Below are 23,019 nucleotides of genomic sequence, written 5' to 3' on the forward strand. Positions count from 1 at the left end.
CAGGTCACGATCTCGCGGTCCGTGAGTTCGAGCCCCACGTCAGGCTCTGGGCCGATGGCTCAGAGCCTGGAGCCTGCTTCCGATTCTGTGTCTCCCTCTCTCTCTGCCCCTCCCCCGTTCATGCTCTGTCTCTCTCTCTCTCTCTCTCTCAAAAATAAATAAACGTTAAAAAAAAAAAAATTTAAAAAAAAAAAAAAATTCTCCGGTAAAAAAGAACACCCCTTTCGAGACCAAGTGTGGGAACGACAGCAACGGTGGCTAGAAAAGAATAGGACGTTTATTTTCACGCATGGGTGCACAGTACACGAATTTAGAAACGCAATCGCCGCAGGGTTCTGGAACACGGACGCCTTCAGATCGGACGCGCCAGCATCAGTCCGTGGGCACTGGCGGCTCTCAGGTGGTCTCTGCTGTGGTCGTGGGAGGAAGTCCTTCCCGTGAAATGCCCGGTAGCACTCGAGTCATGGAGCACAGTAGACACGAACCAAGTTTCACACATTCCATCTTTGGAACAGATTACGCTTATGTACATGTCAGGAATAGGTAGTTCTAAGAAACACTTGCCCTACTGTGAATTTTCGTGACTGAGTTTTAAGCTACAGAGGGTGTCCAGCTATTATCTCTTTTGGAGTTTCTAGAAGCAACGTCTCTTATTCACGTTTATAAAAGATGACGGGGGGCAAAAAAAGTCGTGTTGAAATCAAGGCGCTTTGAGAGATATTTAAGGACAACATAAGGTATTACTATTGAAATAAACTGTACATATTTTCAAGCACAACACAAATACCGTAGCCGTATTTAATTGAACTGCCTTAAAATAGTGGGGATTATACTACCCTACATACTTTTCTAATATTTAAACCTCATAATTACAGTTTGAATACAACAGTCCGACTTATAATTAGAACTATGCACAGCTTCTAAAGCAGATTTTTCAGGTTTGTTTTTGCACAAAAATTAACACTGAAGTTGGTCCTTGATTTGGAGAACGCTAACTTAACTACCGGAAGCGCAAAACTGCAGACACGCTTATTGGGAGCTAACAAAACCTTGACGGAGAGGAGAGCGCGGGTGGTGCCATGCGCGGGAAGCAGCTGTGGCCTCCAAGGGCAACCCCAAGTCCAGCACGAGCGCTCTCGGAGGCCTGCGTGTCTCGACGAACGACCCCCAAAGAAACCAGCACGCCCGGGAGGTCCCGGGAGGGACCGCTGGCCAGTCGAGGGGTATCCTCCACACGGAGGCAAATCCTGAAAACAGAGGCGGCTTTGGACCTTTAGCGTTAAGACACAGGCTTTTACATTCTTTGATTTCATTTACACCTTTAACAAAAGATAAAGTACTATCTGGACTTCTTCTTCATACGCAAGTTCAAGCTGAACTCAGAGGACAGCCCAACCAAAACTTCAGAAGAACGCCAGACCCGACTCCTTGAAGTCTCAGGCTGTTCCGTCAAACTGCGCGACGGCTGCGAAACACGTGCTCTGCACCAACAGTCGAGCTAGCGGATTCTCAAACTCTGAAGAAAGTCCAAAGAGGTGTGGCAAAGTCCGCTTGCTAACAGCGACGGCCTCTACAACGACCATAAGGAAACTGAGCTAGAAAAATAATTTTACCATTTTAAATAACGAAAGAAGCTAGATTTCTTAAATATATTACTTATCCTGCAAAAGTTGATCGAATCGACAAGGAATAGATTCCTTCCATTCCAGGAGCTGAATTCGGGTCACCCTTTAATTACAGAAGAGCTTCAAATTATAAACAGAGCCATCCCAGGAGTGAAGAGGTCGCCGAGGCAGGAACGTCAGGCTGATTCTAGGTCACCCCCCCTCCCCCCACACAGAGCACAAGCTGTGCTTCTGGAGAGAGGCTTTAAAAGGACCTCGGGCTGATGTGGAAAGCGGGTCAGTAAAGACTCCAGTTCTGCATGATGGAATCTTCTAAGCCGAGCCGCTTTCCACAGACACAAATTCAGTCCATCTTTTCTTTCTGGACCAATCTGGGAGCATCGACAAAATCTTTGCCATTATAAAGAATAATAAAAAATGTTCCAATGCTTGCGACTCCCCAGAAGAGCACATAGGCCAGTGTTTCTGTCCAAGTGTCACCTGTTGATATAAACAAACAGAGAGTTGATAAATAAAAGCCATGTAACTGATCCCACATCTAGTTTCAGCTCTTTAGCAACATTTAAGTCTGATGCTTAAACATTAAAAGTTTAGTCTCGATAACATTAAAGTTTATGAGCACATCTACAGGAAAAATACAAGAACCTCTCAACTAAGGTTTGAACCGGCGGTTCTCGAACTCTGGCTGGCATCCGAGTCCGGCCGGGGCCCCGTAAGGCATCGGCTGCTGGGCGCAACCGCGATTCCGACTCAGCAGGTCTGGGCCAGGGCCCAAGAATCTGCATTTCTAACAAGTTCCCAGATAACACTGATGCCCCTGGTCCAGGAGCCACACCTTGAGAAGAAGCACCTGACTAAACTATTCCACGTTACATCACGCAAATAATTATCCCTTTTAGATTATATACTTTATATCACAAGAAGCCATTACTAATACATTCGCTACAATCAAAACACCTGCACGAAAAGTAACCTCACAAACACATACACGCTTCAGAAAACGTGTCAAAGCGTATAAAGCAAAACTCCGCAATATCACGTTAAGGACGTATTTCACACAACTCTCCTGGTACAACGCATAGAGTTCACGAAGGTTGGCAGCAGTGGGAAAAGACCTACTGTGTGTTCTCCAACTTGACCTGAACCTGGTGTCGTTTCTCCCCTGCAATAGGACCGTCGGCACCTGCGGGCGGGGAGGCGCAGGCGCAGGCCGAGGGACGGGGAGAGGGCGCCGGGGAAGAAACGCAGGCTCCTAGTGAGCGGTCAGGGGTCCCGCTGCACTTACTTCCCATTCATGGGTTAGAAACCAGATGCCGTCCTACCTAAACACAATGCCCACGATTTTTTTTTTTTTAACGTTTATTTTTGAGACAGAGAGAGAGAGAGCATGAACGCGGGAGGGTCAGAGAGAGGGAGACACAGAATCCGAAACAGGCTCCAGGCTCCGAGCCGTCAGCACAGAGCTCGACGCGGGGCTTGAACTCATGGACCGCGAGATCACGACCTGCGCCGAAGTCGGCCGCTTAACCGACTGAGCCACCCAGGTGCCCCAACCCACGATTTTATAGCGATGAACTGCCGGGAGTCGTTGCCATCCGTAGCGGCAGTCTCTTTTTACTCAAAAACACGCGTAAACTGATACACTTGCTAATCTTCACCCCTCTGAGTTTGAACATTCTTCTTGGACAAAGAAGAAAGGCAGGTCCTCCCGAGCCCGCCTCGGGACATTCCCCAAAGGACCTGTCCGTCTGTGCAGGCCGAGCTCCCTGAGGTTCTACGGGGACACGCGGGTGTAGAGGCAAGAAGACACAGAACAGATCAAAGCCACAAAACGAATTCAACAGCAGACTGACTGGCTCCCGGAAAAGGGCATCCTCGAGGCGGTGCTTTAAAGCCAGCGCGTAGGGAGTGAAGAGGGTGGGCGTCTGAGGACTTGTGGGACGCACGTGCTGGCCGGCCCCGGCCTCGTCCTTCCTTGCCCCCGAACCGGACACGGGAGCCAAGTTATGCCGCACGGCACTCCCTGCGCTCTGGAGCCCGCAGCCCATTTTCGTGCCGTGAACAAGAACGGTTTTTACATTTTTAAAGAGTGGTAACACGCGACGTGCCCCAGAGACCCCATGTAGTTTGGGAAGTCTAAACTATTCACTATCTTGCTCTTTACAGAACAACGCTTGCTAACCCCTGCCCTAGAGGAACAAGAGGGGCTCCCTCCCCTCGAACACCGAGGGGATTACAGGGACCACACCAGCAAGAAGGTGTGTGCGTGCGTGTAAGGGGGCTGGCGGTTAAGGGCCCTCAGCTCACAGACTTTTGCCGTGATCTGAGACGGCGGTGAGGAGGGGACGTCCAGGCGGCGTCCCGACAAGCCGGCCCGCAGACCCGGACGGAGGGGGAAGGCCGGAGGAGGCCCGCCTCCAGAGCCGCCGAGGCTGCCCCTCAGAGCCCAGTGCAACCGAGTCCCGGCCTCCAACTGCCACAGCACCGCACCACACTCGACGGAGACACTTTAGTCCCAAGTGCTCATCAGCTTCAGTGACACAGGAAAATGATGAGAAAAGAGAAAAACAGCAAAGATGCCTAAGCACAAGTTCTTGGGCAATTCTGCTCACAATGTGATAAAATTTAGTGATAGCGTATTAACTTATTAACATTTATTTGTCTACTAATAGGTGGTTGTTTAAATAAACTACATACCCATAAACGGGTTTCTTTTCCTTCCTTCCTCCCTCCCCTTTTGTTTTAATTTTAGGCAGAGACAGAGTGCGAGCAGGGAGAGAACCTTACACAGGCTCCACGCCCCGTGCTAAGCCCAACGTGGGGCTCGATCCCACGACGCTGGGATTACGACCTGAGCCAAAATCAAGAGTCAGACGCTCAACCGGCTGAGCCACCAGGGCGCCCTCATAAATGGATTTTAATGCAGCCATTAAAAATAAAGAATGCAGGGAAATGTTTACATTGCTCAGTGAAAAAAAAAAAAAGGTTACAAAAAATGTATAATATTTCACTTGTGAAAAAAAATCACACACAGTTATGAAGATTAAAACATCAGGGGCACCCGGGTGGATCAGTCAATCAAGCGTCCAACTTGAGCTCAGGTCATGATCTCACAGTTCGTGAGTTCGAGCCCTGCATCCGGCTCTGTGCTGCCGCTCAAAGCCTGGAGCCTGCTTCGGATTCTCTCTCCCTCTCTCTGCCCCTCCCCTGCTCGCACGTACACGTGTGTGCACTTGCTCACTCTCTCTCTCAAAATAAATAAACTTAAAAAAAAAAAAGAAAAATATTTTAAAATCTTAAATAAATCACCACTAATTATCAGTAAACGGGAGTATGTGTTTTTCTTCCGTCACATGTAAGGACCGTCACAGCTGCTCGCTCGGCTCACTGAACCCTGCAGGGACATCAAGGGCTGAGCAGACTCACAATCTCAAGATGCCGTACAAGGAAGCCCCGTGTTCTCAGAAGTTAGTGCAAGAATGTGAAATAAGGGCAGACTCACCAGCCATCAGCAAACAGATAATGCACATCGAGAAGGCAACAACCATGATAATAGGCAACTGGAAAGGCAAACGGAGAGAGAGAGAGAGAGAGACCATCAGGCGAGAATTCTGCTTGACCGGCGGGGGTCTTCGCTTGAAAAAGGGTAAGTAAGACTCTTCTGCAATCTAACACACAAAGTATCTTTTTCTAGCAAAACATCATTACTTAGGCGGTGGGACCCCAACTGCCCAAGTCGCCAGACTGTCAGGTCACAAGAGCTGAAGAAGCGTGGCGATGGCCCTGACAGGTGAGGGAGGCGCCAGCCCCCTCCATTCCGGGACCCTCTGCCCGCTGGAGGAGACCCCAGAGAAGCCCCAGCTAAGTCTGGTGAACAGAGGAGTCACAAAGGGGACAAACGTCAAAAACATACCCTGCCTTCCACATGTCAGGTGTGCCTCCCGCAACCCCCCAGCGTTAAGGGGAGTAGAATCTTCCTGGAACGAGAGACCCTCCACCCTCCCTCGGGCTCGTGTGCTCTCAGGAAGGCAGTCGAGTGTGCAGGAACACAGACACCAAAGTTACTTTACTCCTCTCCCTCATCTTCTCCTCAGGGAAACCGAGTATTTACAGTCCCTTTAGGACCACACATTAGGTTTCAAATCAAGGGGAGACTCCACTGTCTGTACCTTCAGACACAGTGCTTTTACAAACTTGAAAAACAGAAAGGTTTCTTACAGCCAGGAATTTCAAATCCCGTGGAACACTTAAAGGACTATGAGATTCTAATTCGTCCACTGAGTAGTTCCCAAGAAATAAGTCTATGGAATCCTAGAACAGAAAAAAGGAGATTAAGAACTCCCCACTTGGATGTAGTTACATTACTCAGGGACAGTACAAAGACGCAGCGGCCGAATGAGCAAAGACGAGCAGCAAATACAGACTTACCTGCCTGAAGCCATCGGAGAAGTTGTTCTTGTAATAGCGTATTAGCGAGTTCCAGCCGTCCATGACCAGTCCCAACTGAGTTCTCTTCCCGGTTCTGGTCAAAAGAGGTGAATCTCAAATTACAGATTTGTATATTACATTCTTCCCCAGTTTTATGGCTGGAAAGTATGTGGTACAGGCGTAAAGTGAATTACAGAGATTTAAAAAATCCTGGGGCGCCTGGGTGGTTCAGCGGTTAAGCGTCCGACTTCGGCTCAGGTCATGAGCTCGCGGTCTGGGGGTTCGAGCTACACGTCAGGCTCTGTGCTGACAGCTCAGAGCCTGGAGCCTGCTTCAAAATTCTATGTCTCCCTCTCTCTTTGCTCCTCCCCCGCTCATGCTCTGTCTCTCTCTCCTTCAAAAATAAAAACATTAAAGAAAAAAAAAATCATCCCTGGTGGCTCAGTGCGTTAAGTGTCCGACTCTTGATTTCAGCTCAGGTCATGATCTCAGGGTTCGTGAGACAGAGTCCTGTGTCGGGCTCCGTGCTGACAGCGCAGAGCCTGCTTGGGGTTCTGTGTCTCCCTGTCTCTCTGCCCCTCCCCCGCTCATGCTCTCTTTCAAAATAAACATTAAAGAAGAAAAAAAAAAGAAAAAAAAAATGAGATGAGAGGCCCAGGTGAGGTGGTTAGAACAGCAGAGTCTAGGAATCTTCACTTGTTCCCAGAGAATCCGTCTGGCAGAAAACCAAACTCACCAGGTCTTAACCTCTCACTGGCAGCGTGGCCCTTGAACGTGGCATCGGCATCCCCGGCCGCTTCCCTGAGGCACAGAACCTCAGGTCCCGCCCCGCCCCGCCCCTGCCGAGTCAGACCCCACTGACCCAGGGGCTCCGCAGGGCTCGGGAAGGGCCGAGGGGCCGCCGTTCGCTCTCCACGCAGCAGAACCACAGGCAGGCCGGGAAGCCACCGGCGCCTGGGCCTCACCCCCCCCACCGAGCCCGACTTGACTGCTGTGAACCGAGGCCCCGGGTGCTGGGCTTTGGCCACTGTCCCACAGCTGCCGGGTGATCCTAACGTGTGCACCAGACGCGAGAGCCGTGGGTCTGAAGTGCTAGCTGAAAAGCACGGCTTGCCTGGTGAAGTCCGTCTTCAAGGCGCCAGTGCCCGCGTACTGCTTGGCACACGCATTAGCGTTGTCGGCCCAGGCTGTGAGAACAAGGAAAAATCAACTGACGATGACGAACGTGGGAGCCAGAGTCTCTAAATCCAAATTATTAATCTATTTCACAACGCGAGTAACCCGGCCCCTATTAAAGAAGTTACCTACCGTTTTTGTAAATCTTCTCAAAATCGTGTTGTTCTTCAAGCTTCTGTCCCACGTGCAACACTCCCAGTCTCTGGAATAAGAAGCACACCGTGCTCAAGCGTAACGGGTTTCGCACACACAGCTCGGGAAGAAGAGCAGACAGTCCCGGCTGGTAGCATGCGGTTCCCGGCTGCAGGTAGAGATGCTGTCCTTGCACACAGGGGGCGCCCCAGTTCCCCACGTCCCCCCACCCGTGCCCCAGGCCAGGCCACAGAGCCTCTGAGGGCTCCTTGTCCCGCGGCCCCCACTCACCCCGGGCCCCAGCACTCCCCCGGCCCTGCAGGAAGAGGGGCAGAGGGAAAGGGGGAGGGAAAGGGAAGGCAGCAGCAGCATCCCAGCCATCACCTCGTCCTTCCCTGCCAACCCCCACCTCCCACCGCCTGCACCCTCTAGCCTCCCTGCTGTTCCCATCACCTCCAGCCTTCCCTTTCCTCCCCACAGACTCAGAGGATCTCAGAGGATTCCCTGGCATCCCAAATCCTGCCGCGGACCCCCCTTCAGGGGTCACTGACCACAGATCAGGAGCCCCTGCCCTGGTCTTTGTCTTGGACCTCAGCCCTCTCAGAACCCCCATCTTCACTGTTCACCTGAGACCACACCTCCCCATTTCTACCCCAGAATGGCCTTTTCACCTGCCCTCCATGACCTTTAGCTGGTGGGGGCGGGGGCGGGGGGGGGGGGGAGGTATGCCTGGAGTCCCCACCATAGCCAAACTGATGCGTAGAGTCTTAGAAACGTGGCTTAGGTTGTTCAGTACTGCATTTAGCATGTGAAATAGTTAAGTACCGATTATAGAACCTATTAAATAGGTTTTTGTTTATCGGACTTGGAAACAACCGCTGCTACTATTGTTTCTTTTTCTTTCCTTGCTACCATTGTTTCCATGAAAAAATACACTCTGAAGTAAATCCATCAGATTAACGAGGACAAGGTACAACACAAACTAGAGCATGCTCCAACAGGGAAACCGCTCCTCTGGCCTGTGTTACCTACTAGGAGTCAAGGACCATTCATTTTAAAGGAGGTGTTTTGCTTCCACAATTCCTGGTATCGTAAAATTACCATAAACGAAGTTGGACTGTCATAAACAAAGCTTACCATCGGGGACAGGAAGCCATTTGGCATGCATTCTGTTTGCCCCCTTATAATAAATGCCATTGTTGGGGCGCCTGGGTGGCTCAGTCGGTTAGGCATCCGACTTCGGCTCAGGTCATGATCTCGCGGTCCGTGGGTTCGAGCCCCGCGTCGGGCTCTGTGCTGACCGCTCAGAGCCTGGAGCCTGTTTCAGATTCTGTGTCTCCCTCTCTCTGACCCTCCCCCGTTCGCGCTCTCTTTGTCTCAAAAATAAATAAACGTTAAAAAATTAAAAAAAAAAAATGCCAATGTTATCTGGAACTCTGAGCTTCAGTAATAAAAGAGATGCAAACGAAAACTTAACCTTGAGGCACCACTCTATTAAAATAGAAAACAAAGTTTTAAATAAGAACACGTAAGGCCGGCAAGAGTTCAATGAACCGGATTCACCAACCATGCTGACCAGTTTACCAGTGTCTCACTGGTACCAGTGTAACCTGGCATGACCCTCTCGGAGAGCGTATTCTCTTTGACGCAGCAAATTCTACTTCTAGGAATGAACCCCAAGGGAAGCATTCAAGCTAAAAACAACACACCAAGATATATTCTCTGCAGTGTTACTTATAAGCCAAAAATGCAACAACCTAGTAAGTGCAACTCTTAAAAATGATGGCTGTGTGTAACGCTGGAGGAAAAGGAAATATCAGAAACTGTACGGGGCGCCTGGCTGGCTCAGCAGGTGGAGGCTGCGACTCTTGATCTCCGGGTTGTGGGTTCGAGGTAGAGCTGACTTAAAAATAAAATCTGAACGAACAAACGACACCACATACGCACATACCGACCGCAGGTACAGAAATGTGCACGCCCACAGGTGGAAAGACACAAAACCGAAAACAGGTGGTTTAGGGTGGGGAGCAAGGTGAAATGTTTTCTGTTGTTTGTTTTGGCTGGTAATGATTTCGTCAATGTAGCTTCGCTACTTCGGGGCTGCACTGTTGACTTAACAGAAGGAAAAAAGCGTTTGCACCTGGAGCTGGGCCTGGAGCGAGCGGCGGGCCAGCAGGCTCTGGATCACGTTGGTCCTGTCCAGACAGTCCATGCAGTTGCTGCGGAACACGCCCTCCTGGCTTGCCACCACCATGCCGGCGGAGTCCACTAGAAAATAACTACAACATATTTGTATAAACACCCTCATAGCAAAGGCAGTCCGACGCACGAGCGCCCTGCTGCTGATGGTCTGCAACACTGTGGACAACTGGCAAATGAGAAGTTCGGAAGGGCAACGTGTGGCCCGGGGGGTATTTGATTAGTACAGAGCAAAAAAAAAAAAGACGTCTGAAAAGCCGAGGCGAGACAGCCCCTGTCCAAACACGCACCGCGGCACTGGAGGTCAGCTCGCGGAGACACGAACCCGGCAGGGCCGAGGGGCGTCCCCGAGGCCAGAGCAGGCCCCCTCCGACACAGCTGTTCATCTACGTCCTGTAGATCAGACTTCTCGAAGCACGGTCCCTACACCGTCTGTATCGGAATTCCCTGAGCTGGTTTTTTTTTAAAAAACCGAACGCACTTGGCCTCGAGATGAACTCAAGTCAGCATCTCTCAAGCAAAGGCTGGAAACTGTGCGTTAAGAATCCTGGGTTAAATATGCAAAAGTACGGAGTTTATAAAGTTCAATACGGTGTTACTTGAAAAATGAGGTTCCCTTTCTCCCCTTCACCACCCACATGTCCACCCCGGAGCCAATCACGGTTCTCAGTTCCTGTGTCTCATTCATTTTTAACAATTTCCTCAGATAATGCTCTGAACTCAAACTCTGGACAACGGGCAGCGTAGCGGGGAAGAGCGTGGACTCTGGCAGCGAGCCACGAGCTCCGCTTAGGCCACTCACTGGCTGTGTAACTTCAAGTCATTGCCCTGGTCTCTCAGAACCAAAGTTCTCACCCACAGGGTGGAGGGGACGGCACCCCGTCTCGCCGCTCCCGGTCCCGACGGGAATGCGTAACACACGCAGCGCTGAACGGAGCGTGTGGGACCGAGCAAACGATGAACACCACGAAGTAATCTCGTTGTAATTACTCCCCCAAACCGAAATGGAGCAGGGAAACACAACAGACTCACCACAGGCCAAATACAAATTATGACCTTAAAAATAAGGGCCTAAAAGAATGCGTTTAGGCTAAAAATCTACACGAGATTCATGCAGACTTGGTGAGGTTCGTTTAGAGCTGGTGTATATACACAGGTGTGCATGAGTGCACGTGGGTGTTAGCATGCTGTTAGTACTTACAGAGTATGTCCTGGGTATTTGATAAATATCGTTTCTTAAACTACACACTAAGTCTATGAGGTAGCTATTATTATCTGCACTTTACAAACGGAGAAACCAAGGTTTGAAGACAACTGTCTTGATCACATGGCTGATAAGAAGCAAACATTTCAAAACGAGACAGGTCATACCCCAAAGCCCAGATTCTTTCCACCTTCCCCAAAACCCCAGGAGAAAGTGTCCAGAGAGGCCCTGTGCAGGGCACTGGGGAAAGTTCCACTGTCCCTGTGGAACACAGAGCGTGGTGGGGGACAGACTCTGGCGTCTGTCTTTTCTCACACTCTTATGGGGGCAGTGATTCATGGGCGAACCCCAGGAGCCACCTCCTCCGACAGCGTCCCAGGTCCGGCCAGTGTCACTGCAGCCCAATAATGGTGCACGTCAACTGCCCTTCACTAGCTGCTCATGACAAAACCGCATAGAAAACGAGCAGATTTAACTAACCGTCGCCGACTACTTAATAGGCATAAGAAACATTTTTAAAAACTGAGAAATGCCTACACGACAGGTTTTACTGTGTTACTCTGGAACTGACACGAAAAAATGCATGGGGGTTGCCGGGGTCAGAAATATGCCCAGATGGAACAAAATGACAGAGCGACTTCGAGATCCCTTCTTCTGTCTTTAGAATCAGTAAAGATTGACCGACCTATGCTTAGAGGACAGTAAACCCGTAGGCCAACACGGCAAATAACTTGCCAAACACGTTCGGAAAGTACCATGAAGTTATTCGGACCCTTTGAACTATTAGCCCTGCTCTCAAGACTTTATTTTAGGGAATCACCGAACAGAAGTGAGAATAGACACGCCCAGAGTGATTCGCTGCAGCACATGTTTTGTGGGGGGAAGAGACAAGGAAACAAGCCAGGATGCCTAGGATGAAAAAGAACACTTAGCTGAGCCTGTAGGGTGACACGGGGGAGTACAGAAAAGCCGTTAAACACCATCATTACGAAGACCAGGTAGGGTAACGACGAAATATCAAAGTATCCGTGATGGAATGTTTAGCCAAAACAACGGAATATAAAATAGTAGTACGCTAGCTCCAATTAGGGAAACTTTGTAAATGTGGAAGCGGATTCATAAAAATGTGAAAATACCTGGCCTTGGGTTGTTTTTTTAAATTTTTTTTTTTTTTCAACGCTTTTTATTTATTTTTGGGACAGAGAGAGACAGAGCATGAACGGGGGAGGGGCAGAGAGAGAGGGAGACACAGAATCGGAAACAGGCTCCAGGCTCCGAGCCATCAGCCCAGAGCCTGACGCGGGGCTCGAACTCACGGACCGCGAGATCGTGACCTGGCTGAAGTCGGACGCTTAACCGACTGCGCCACCCAGGCGCCCCAGGCCTTGGGTTGTTTTTAAGAACCTAAAAATAGGGGCGCCTGGGTGGCTCAGTCGGTGAAGCGGCCGACTGGCTCAGGTCATGATCTCACGGTCCGTGAGTTCGAGCCCCGTGTCGGGCTCTGTGCTGACAGCGCAGAGCCCGGAGCCTGCTTCCGATTCAGTGTCTCCCTCTCTCTCTCTGCCCCTCCCCTGCTCATGCCCTGCCTCTCTCTGTCTCAAAAATAAATCAAAACATTAAAAAAAAAAAAAAAAAAAAAAGAACCTAAAAATATTTTTAAGCCACTAAGTCTCATCTTTCCAATAAAAAAGGGACTAAAAACTAAGAGTCCAAACCAGCGTGGTCAACCCAGTACGTTGTGTTCGTAAGTCCACCAGACAATGTGTGATAACTATGCTCCATCTACACGCGGACCTCCTCCCTCGACCTCCATAGGAAAAGATACAGCTTACCTTAGCTCATCCTGCATTTCTGCTACCTGGTCCATCAGAATACTCAGTCGGTCCCATCTCATATTTTTACATTCTTTATGGAAGTCGAAGGCAATGTATCTGCCGAAAGAAAAGATCCGCAGGTAATGAGCAAAGAGGAGTCATTTTTCCTTCCGCCGTTACTATGTTCATAAGCTGACTTTCCTCTCTCTGTCTGAGCAGAGTGCTCCTCCTTCTCTCTCTCTCTCTCTCTCTCTCTCTCTCTCTCTCTCTCTCACACACACACACACACACACACACACACACACACACACACACACGTATCTTCACATGTTCTTCTAGGGGCCCTCCGACAGGAATACAGAAGTCCTGCAAATGCAGAAGTGAGCTCAGGCACAGCGTCGGGTATATAGTATAAGGGAGCCTTGTCCAAATGAGTATGGAGTACCCAGTGTATATTTATTCTCTACCCCGATGTACAAAGAATAGGGTCCTTTTTTTTTTTTTTATCATTTTTCAAACAGATGAAAATGTTCAAAATTCCATCCAAGGAGGATCAGACTGAGCGTCGGACTTGCCCTAGGGGTTGTGAGAGGAACACAGGCAGCATGGTCCCCAGGCTGGTTAGTTTCTGTTCATCGCTTTAACAAATCAAAGCATTCACTTCCTTTATCAGTATCTATACATCTCGCATAGATGTGGCAGAGAGAACCTTCTGTCAATGCGTCACGGGTCATTTTCGGTTCTCTGATATTTAATAGGCACAATTCTTAAAGTGAGAACACTCTGACGGTGAAGGTGTCCTACCACGAGCTGGAAAATGTTGCCAACTGAGAGGGGGCAAAAAATCACGGACTAGTTCCTCAAAGTCAAGGGAGCCAGGAATCAAGTGAAGCCATAAAGCAAGAGGCCTGGAAGGGCATGATGTTCGGGTCCACAGAGTGAAATTCAGACGAGGCACGTCCGCTCTCATGTGACCCCCGCTAAGTCCCAACAGACCAAAGGAGCGTCAGCGGAGCGTGGGCCTGTCCACACATCCAGGGAGACTCCCACCCCGGGGCGGTGTGGTTTCTTACTGCTTCAGTGGTTCTCCCACTGAGCGGGGAACGGCATCCTTAGAAATCAGTACAGTAACAGGGGCTAGCAAGCCAAGAGGCCACACTCTGAGAAGACTGGGCGGGGGTGTTTCCGAAGGCAGCTCTCACAAGAGTGGCAGTGTGACAGGCACCTTTGGAGTGCTCCCACCCAGTGGACCGGCTTCCAGGACTGAAGCAGCTCGCCAGCACCTCGATGCATTTGGGTTCTTAAGCTTCTATCCTTCTAAAATCACATTTATATCCTCTAAGAATGAGCTGCACAGTTGTAGTTGGACAGTGAACGGTTTTAAATACATCATTTTGCTTCCGACCCCGACAGTCCAGCGGTTCTACTTCTTTCAAAGTTCTAGGAAGAAACCCTTAGAGACACATCACCTCGCACGGCTCATTTTTTTCCCCACCCAGTTCCCGAAAGAAAAACTTCCCACTGCTAACGAGGCCCACCATTCCTCAGAAGGGCAAGTGTGTGACCTTTCTCCTTGGGTCACTCACAAATCCACCAACTTAATTTACTTAATTTACTCAAAGCAACAATCATTAAACAACTCAAAAGTGAGTAAGTCCAACAGACAAATGAGAGGGGACAGAAAGTCCACCATTTAATTTCACTTTGTAACAAACAGACTGCCTTTCTCTCCCTGCCAGAATACTTATCTACTAAATAAAAACTATACATATATAGTTTTTAACCTTTAATGTTTATTTTTGAGAGACAGAGAGAGAGAGAGAGAGAGAGAGAGAGAGAGAGAATGTGAGCAGGCAAGGGGTAGAGAGAGAGGGAGACACAGAATCCGAAGCAGGCTCCAGGCTCTGAGCGGTCAGCACAGAGCCCAATGTGAGACTCGAACCCACGAATCTATAATATACATATGTATGTGTGTATATGTGTACATATATATGTATGTGTACATATATATATGTGCGTGTGTGTGTATACATAAATATTATAAAATTATATGTTTCCTAAATTATATACTTTTTAACATGTTCCTCTGTCTGGGGGTGTTTAGAGCTCACGGGAGGGAAAAGACAATAGCTCTGGGAGTTCCCTCTTCAGGTGCGGGCAGTAGGTGCCCTCCAAGTTCCCCAGAACACCAAGGGCATAACCTAAGACTCTGACTTATGCCTCAAGTTCTCCAAGTTAGCCGCTGCTACGAACTCACGGAGGCAAGCAGGCCTGTGGAGGCCCTCTGGGGCAGAGGGCCCGAACAAGGGGTATGCCCAGGAGCCAGAAGTCAAACTTTCCCAGAATATGCACGTTGGACTCCAAACCCAGAGACTGTAATTGTCCAGGTCTAAGGTATGTTTGAGTAAGTTCCTCTGAGGGCTCTGAGGCACACCCTGCTTAGGAACCCTCCTCGGAGTCCTTTGAAGGGGTTTAAGAAAGTTCTACTGTGAGAAGGCAGGAGTGTACGTGGAGTGTGTGTGCTGGGGGGAGGGAGGTCTGATGAATTTGCCAGAGCTTTTGAGCTGGACAAAATACACTGAAAATCTTCCCCAAAGGTTCACTGTATCATTCTATTTTTGTGCATGTTTAAAACTGCTCATAGGTTAGGGGGGCGCTTGGGTGGCTCAATCGGTTAAGTGTCCAACTTTGGCTCAGGTCATGATCTCTCAGTTTGTGAGTTTGAGCCCCACATCCGGCCCTCGGAGCCTGGAGCTGCTTCGGATTCTGTGTCTCCACCCCCCCCCCCCCCACCTTCCCCACCCGTGCATGCATGCTCTCTCCCTCAAAAAAAATAAACAAACATTGACGAAAATTAGGAAAATATTTCTCTTAGGCTAAAGACATTTCTCCCCAAATAACCCAATTCCATTTCTTTGGGGAAGTCCCCCCCCCACCCCATGCCTGTGACCATCTGCTACCACAGTACACGCCCCCCCCCTCCGGCCCAGTTTCTTGCTGCAGAAAAGCTCCAAATGGGCTCACCACCTTGCACCTTCCCACAGGGCAACTGCTGATGTTTCAGGACCCCCCTCTTTGCACAAGGCTGCACAGTCTGCAACTGCTGCCTGGTGACCTGCAGAGGCAAAGCCACTGCTCCGGACGAGGCCACCATGCAAGTGGACGTTTCTTCAACTCGGGTGGCGCTCAGGACCACAGACACCACAGCAAGCAATCACGAGGAAGTGAAATTCGCGACCCGTGGTCAGGCAACACAAAGCCTCAAGGAGGGGATTGTGATCAGGGACTAAACTTTCACAGAAGTACATTAAAATCTGACCGTTAAGAAGTTACTCTGCAATATCAATTATGCCAGAGAAAATTTCAAGCCAACGTAATCATGCTTTGATCTAGCATCGAAAAAAAAAAAAAAAGGCAGAAATATGGAATACAGGTTTCCCCTGCCATCCAGAAGAAGGCTTCCTATGAAGGAGCCTAAAGTAGCAAAGGGAAGCCCCTGCTTTTCAGAAGTTCGCCTTATGCCCCAGGCCACGCTGTTTTACGGAAGACTTTCATCAGTACGGTCGTGACTTCCTTGTAAAAGGGAAAACTCATCTTGGGATTTCTTTCTGTTGGCGAGCACAGGTACTAACAGGGCTCTTGTAAAAGCGAGATGGTGTAAAGCCAACTTCTGGGGGGCGGGGGACACCCGTGTGTCCAGTAAGAGCTACGAACTCGTGGATACAGCAGTCTCCCTTCGTCCACGGTTTCGCTTTTCACGCATTTAGTCCCCGGCAACCAACTTCGGCCCGAAAGCCGATGGCCCTCCTTCTGACACTTGGTCAGGTCGGCACAACCTTCAGCGCCCTTCATCACGTGGGCACCTGGCATCTCACGGCGTCACAAGGAGCACGACCACAGCACAGCCAGATGTTCTGAGAGGCCACGTTCACGCAGCTTTTATGACAGCATATTGTTTTGATGATCTATTACTAGTTACCGGCATTTTCTGCTCTTAGTTAATCTCCTACCGTGCTATGTTACATATCGAACTTTATCACAGGTATGCATATGTAAGTACCCATGGGCTTCGGTGCCGCATGCGGGTTCAGGCATCCACTGGGGGGGGGGGGGGGAGGGCGGGGATGGGGGGGATGGGGAGGGGCTGCAGGCCGTGTACGTGCACATCTGATCTGAAAAGACCTGCACAGATTTCTAGGGAGGTACCTGATCATTCCGCTCGCCAAGGAAGACACCATTGTTGCAAATGCCTGTTCCAGTGGTTTCTCTGAGCCCTTCTGGTTAACCTGTAAAAAAGCAAAAACACCACAGCTTTCTTTTAAGTTCTTTTAATAGGGGAGAGTGAGATCGGCAAAACGGAGGACCGGGAAGCTCCAAGCTTCCATACTCTCACAGAAACACTGACACAACAGAAGCTAAGCCAACTTTGTAGAAGCTCTGGAAAACCAAACGTTTAAGAGGCAACTGAGCAAATGCCCAATCAGAAAGAAGCTCTCTTCAAAACTGTGGGACGGTTTTGTGCCATTTTTCCTTGCCCTCACCCCACCCCATCCCTGGGGCAGTGAGGGTCTCAATCTTAAGTGTTAAGAAATGGCAACCAGGGGACACCTGGGCGGCTTAGTCAGCTAAGCGCCCAGCTCTTGGTTTCCACTCTGCTCATGATCTCACAGTTCATGAGTTTGAGTCCTGCGTCGGGCTCTGCACTGACGGTGTGAAGCCTGCTTGGGATTCTCTCTCTCCCTGTCTCTGCCCCTCCCCTGCTGCACTGTCTCTGCCTCTTTCAAGATAAATAAAAATAAATAAACTTCAAAAAAACGGCAACCAGGTTCTCAGTTCCCCTCCTCCAACCGGAGAGAGGACCAGCCCTTGTTTGCAAATCGCCCTGTGCGTTTTGTTCTGACCTGAAGGACTGGCCTGTTTGTCTCTGTCTCACGTAACCAGGAACACAAGGAGGGAGGCAGAGGCTACAAGAGCGCCACGGGCCATCAGATGCCTCGAGCAGGGAGTTTTGGGAAACATAACAGAGACCATCTACAGCCTGAGAAAGAAGCTGGGGTGACGCTTTTTGAGAAATTAGGACCTTCCAAAGCAGCCAGGTAGGGGGAGGATTTTAGAGAGCCACGTGTACACCCAGGTGAGATGCACACTCACAAAGGCCCGAGAAGACCTAGGGACAGCCCTCCCCTCAGACTGACCCCCCTGCGCTCGAGCAAGCCTGGGCAGCCAGCGGAAAACGGTTCCAGCACAGAACCAGTCTGCACAGTCCGGGAAACGGGCTGTTCTCTCTTTTTTGTTTTATTCTTTGTTTCAGTTCCCGGCATTCAAAGCAATCTCTGTCAAAACACTAGCTGAACACGAGCTAAAAGAACAGAGGCTTCAGTGAGCACACACAACAAGGGGATAGTCTTTTCAAAAATGGTTTGGACAGGTCTCAAAACAAATGGATTGCTACAGCCTTCAACAACTGAAAGGAAAACGAAAACAAAAACACCGTAAAACCCTGGGAGAGGAGAACCTGACTTCCAGAGTTACCACATTACAACCCACCCAGGGCCCAACTTTCAACAACAAAAACATCCAGGCACACACAAAAAATAGAAAAACAAGGCTTAGTCAGTGGAAAAGGATAAAATGACAGAAATCACCCCTGCAGAAGACTTATCAGAAAAAAGGTTAAAACAAGTGTCTTAAATATGCTCAGAATTCAAGGAAAACAGGGAATGAAAGGAAACCAGGAAAACAGTATATGAATAAAATAAGATAACCAGTGAAGAAACAAAAATTTCGAAGGAGCTAAACAGTAAGTCTAGAGCTGAAAAGTACAAAACGGAGACCAAACAGTCACGAGAGGAGTTCAAGAGCACTTTTGCACGGGAGGAAAATCAAATTGCACACTGGAAGACGAGACGTGGATGGAATAACCGAGTCTGAGCTGCAGACAGAGAAATGAATGGGGAAAAGTGAACAGTGCCCAGGAGATGTCTGGGGACCGCCAGGGATAACATACCCATTATGGAGGTCCCAGAAGGAAAAGACAGAGAGAAAGGAGTAAAGATCTTTTTTAAAGAGAAAAAATGGCCCCACATCTCCCAAATTTGATGAAAGACATAAATCTTCAAATCCAAGAAGATCACCCAATTCCAAGTATGCTAAGCCCAAAGAAACCCAGGCTAAGCACATTATAATCAAACTACTGAAAGACAGAGTGAGACCTGGAAAGCAACAAGAGGGAAGAGATGCATCCCAGACGTGGGATTCTCAATACGATTACAGGTCAGTCTCTCTTCCGAAACCCTGGGGGCCACAAGGCAGGGGGATTGATATGTTTAAAGTACTGAAAGACGGGCTCCCGGTGGCTCAGTCGGTTAAGTGTCCGACTCTTGATCTCCGCTCAGGTCTTGAGCTCACGGTCCGTGAGTCTGAGCTCCTCCTAGGACTCCACGCTGACAGCACGCTGATAGAGTGGAGCCTGCTTGGGATTCTGCCTCTCCCTTTCTTTCTGCCCCTCCCCCACCATTTGTGCTCACGTACTCGCTCTCAAAATAAATAAATAAATAAACTTTTATAAAGTACTGGAAGAAGAGACCCGGAGACCAAAAATTCTCTATGTGGCAAAACTGTCCTTCTAGAAATGCTAAAGGCGTCCCCTACAGGTTGAAATGAAAAAAACATACAGAGCGGCCCGAAGCCACGGGAAGGTATTTAGATTTCCCACAAAGGTAAAGACAAAGACAAATATAAAAGGCAGCCTTAATGGTCTGTATGTCTGGTTTGGTTTTGTTTTTTATATTCTACAGGACTTAGAAGTCAAATGCATTAAGAGAAATTTATAAATCTATGTTACTGGGAACAAAAAGGAAACAGATGTAATGTGAGACATTAATAACATAAAGCGGAGGGACAAAGCTTTACAGGAGTAGAGTTTTGTAAGCAAACTGAAGTCAGGTTGGTATCAATTCAAATTAAATATTATAACTTCATGACATTATATGTAATCCTCACGGTAACCAAAAAGAAAGTTATCTGTAGAATATACACAAAAGAAAACGAGAAGGTAATCGAAATACAGAAGTACAAAAAACTTCAACACAAAAGAAGACAGTAACGGAGGGAGACAAGGGATAAAAAAAGACACAGAGAAAACAGAGAGCAAAATGGCAGAAATAAGTCTTTACAAATAAGTAATTACTTTAAATATAAATGGGTTAATTCTCTAATCAAAAGGCACAGACAGAATGAATTAAAAAATCTGATCCAACCATATGCTGTACAAGACACTCACTTTAGATCAAAAGACACAAATTAGTTGAAAAGGAGAGGATGGAAAGATAGTCCGTGCAAACAGTAATCAAAACAGGGCAGGGGTGGCTCTATCAACATCAGATGAAATAGACTTTAAGTCAAAACCTGTTATAAGGACAAAGAACACTATATAGTGATAAAAGAGTAAATTCACCAAAAAGCTCAAACACACGAGATATATATGCACCAAACATCAGAGCCCAAAAACATGAAGGAACACTGAAAGAACTGAAGAGAGAAATAAACATGTCTACAATAACACTTAGAGATTTCAACAGCTCCCTTTCAACAATGGATAGCACAACCGGACGGAAGATCGATAAGAAAACAGAGAAGCTAAACACCACAGACAGATAAGACCCAGCAAACAAACACTCCACCCAAAACACCACCGGAGATACATTTTTCTCAAGTGTGCATGCATGAACAGTTTCCAAGATAGATTATGTTTAGGCCACAAAACAAGTCTTAACTATGTTTAAAATAACTGTCATACAAAGTATGTTTTCTGATCACGGTGGAATGACGCTAACCCTCATAACAAGGAAGGAAAACTAGAAACTTCATAAATACGTGGAAATTAAACAGCACACTCTTAAACACTACGTTGAGGAAGAAATCACAAGAGAAACTAAAAAAATACCTGGAGACAACTGAAAATATACCAAAACTTATGAAACACAGCAAAAGCAGTATACCAAAGGAAATTTACAACTATAAACATACACATTAAAAAAATAAGACCTTAAATCAAGGACTTCACCTTAAAGAACCAGAAAGAGATGAGCCAATGAAACTCAAAGCTAGCAAAGGGAAGCAAATAAAGATTAGAGCAGAGATAAATACAATAAAGTACAGAAAACCAGAGAGACACCATTGAAACCAAAATTTGGTTCTTTGAGAAGATCAACAACATTGACAAACTTTTAGCTATGATGACCAAGAAAAAAAAGAGAGACTCAACTTACTAAAATCAGGAATGATTCTAGTACATTACTACCAATTCTGAAGAAATAAAAAGGTTTATAAGAGAATTCTATGAGCATTTGTATGTCAATGAACTGGACAACTACATGAAATGGACACATTTCTAGAAACAATCTACCAAAACATTAATCTTGAAAAAACAAAATCTGAATAGACCTACAACTAGCAGTTCTCAAAAACAACCCAAAGAATGGGAGAAAATATTTGCAAAGCATCTCTACGAAGGGACTCGTTCCAGAATATATAAAGAACTACCGTAACTCAACAAAACAACAACAACAACAACCTGATTAAAAGTGAGCAAGGTACTCGAGAAGATGCTTCTCCTAAGACCTACAAATGTCCAATATGCACATGAAAAGGTGCTCAATGTCATTAGTCACCAGAGAAATGCCAATCAAAACCACTATGACATAGCACTCCACCCCCATAGGGACGGTTATAATCAAAAAACAAAACAAATCCTGAAAAATCCAAGTGTTGGCAAGGACGTGGAGAAACTGGAACGCGGGTGCACTGCCGGTGGGAACGTAAAACGTGCAGCCACGGTCAAGAACAGGACGGCGGTTCCTTAAAACGTTAAACCTAGAGCTATCATACAATGCGGCAATTCCACTTCCAGGTGCAGCCCTAAAAGGACTGAAAGCAGGAACTCAACTACGTACTTGCACACCAGGGTTCAGAGCAGCATTATTCACAACGGCTAAAATGCAGAAACAACCCCACGTCCATCCACAGATAAACGGGTAAACGAAATATGGTACATTCAATGGAGTGTCATTCAGTCTTGAAAAGGAGAGAAATTTTGATACGTGCTGTAACATGGATAGACAGACCTTCAAAACATTAAGTCGGTAAAAGAAACAAGAGCCAAAGGAATAAATGTTATACGATCCACCTACGTGGGGTACCTAGAATAGGAAAATAGAGAGAGAGAGCAAGTACAACAGTTACCAGGGGCTGACGGGAGAAGGATCGTAGGAAGTTACTGTTTAATGGATGCTGAGTTTCTGTTTGGTATGACGGAAACCTCCGGCCACGGTCAATTGTGATGGTTGCACAACACCGTAAAACACATCACGCCACTGAACTGCACACTTAAAAACAGTTATAATGATAGATGTTACATATTTGAAGATGTTTTTTGTTTTGTTTCCCCAAGAAACATGGAAGACACATACCAGATTGATTATTACTTGTTTTCCATAAATAATAACTTGTGAATCAAAATGCCTTTGGAAACCATCCATCTAGAAAGAAAAAAGGGTTACACACTTTACCAGATTATACTATAAGAACATTTATAAAATTTTTCAAGGATCTCCTTAAACGTCTATCTGTATATTCAAGAGAATGGCACTACGATTGAGACCAGGTCCCCTCAATACCGTGTGATAAACTAACTCCAAGCCATTCGATTCTGAGCTGCAATACTATACTTCCGTTCTGCGCACAACGTCAAACAGAATACACTAGGTACTCGGAACAGCACGGAGCGGCAAATGTTACGAGAGCTCAAAAATCTAAATTTGCCATCCCGTTCGATCAGCGTGTGCTCTGCATTTCCAACAGGCTGTCCCTACAGCCTGTGGGTCAGAGGTTCACTGGGCCCCAGAACCCAGGAAAGAGGCGGCAGAGATGCTGAATTCCGACGTGCAAGAAATAAGTATGTGCTCCACATGCAAACTATGATGCCACTCAGCTCCTATTTTTAGCCAATGAAAAAAGCACAGAAGATACTCACATGATTTGCTACTTTGTTGATCAGCGGTAGCGGTTTGTACTTGAGATTTGGTCTTTGAGACCAGAAAAGTGGTATTGATCCTCGAGTCTAAAAGAAAAGAGAGAGAAATATGAAAATATGAAAATACACACACACACACCTGTCTCAGCTAACTTACTGTCTCAGCTAACTTACTGTCAGGGGCGCGTGTGTGTCACTGACTACAAAGGAAAAAAAATTAAATACAACCTACAACCATGAAAGAGTCCGTGAACTTGCCTACTCCCCGAGTTCCTATTTTGTCGGACTTTTTCTCCTTGGTTTTATGTACCTGGTCCCTGGGCAACAGACAGTTCTGTTTCCCCTAACCTCTAAAATAAATCAATTTATCTACAAGTAAAACTTAGTTATGTCTTACAGAATGTGGTA

The 23,019-nt window shown here is 47.5% G+C and overlaps 1 protein-coding gene across 4 annotated transcripts in view; it reads right to left on the reverse strand.

The window, feature by feature from the left end:
- Positions 1 to 259: 259 nt before the first annotated feature.
- SACM1L (SAC1 like phosphatidylinositide phosphatase) overlaps positions 260 to 23,019 on the reverse strand; it is a 58,846-nt gene continuing 36,086 nt past the window's right edge. For 2 of the 4 annotated variants that reach the window (XM_058727248.1, XM_058727252.1), the window contains 11 exons: positions 22,612 to 22,698; positions 22,049 to 22,117; positions 16,785 to 16,864; positions 12,597 to 12,695; positions 9,502 to 9,640; positions 7,362 to 7,431; positions 7,168 to 7,240; positions 6,054 to 6,147; positions 5,844 to 5,936; positions 5,128 to 5,185; positions 260 to 2,105 (listed from right to left, as the gene is read on the reverse strand). In XM_058727248.1, coding sequence (XP_058583231.1) covers positions 1,969 to 2,105; positions 5,128 to 5,185; positions 5,844 to 5,936; positions 6,054 to 6,147; positions 7,168 to 7,240; positions 7,362 to 7,431; positions 9,502 to 9,640; positions 12,597 to 12,695; positions 16,785 to 16,864; positions 22,049 to 22,117; positions 22,612 to 22,698 — 999 coding nt within the window. In that variant the 3' untranslated portion in view covers positions 260 to 1,968. The remainder of the gene's footprint in view (positions 2,106 to 5,127; positions 5,186 to 5,843; positions 5,937 to 6,053; positions 6,148 to 7,167; positions 7,241 to 7,361; positions 7,432 to 9,501; positions 9,641 to 12,596; positions 12,696 to 16,784; positions 16,865 to 22,048; positions 22,118 to 22,611; positions 22,699 to 23,019) is intronic. The other 2 variants (XM_058727249.1, XM_058727251.1) reach the window with 2 other exon arrangements.

Source organism: Neofelis nebulosa, chromosome 4 (assembly GCF_028018385.1).
Source record: "Neofelis nebulosa isolate mNeoNeb1 chromosome 4, mNeoNeb1.pri, whole genome shotgun sequence".
Lineage (NCBI taxonomy): Eukaryota > Metazoa > Chordata > Mammalia > Carnivora > Felidae > Neofelis > Neofelis nebulosa.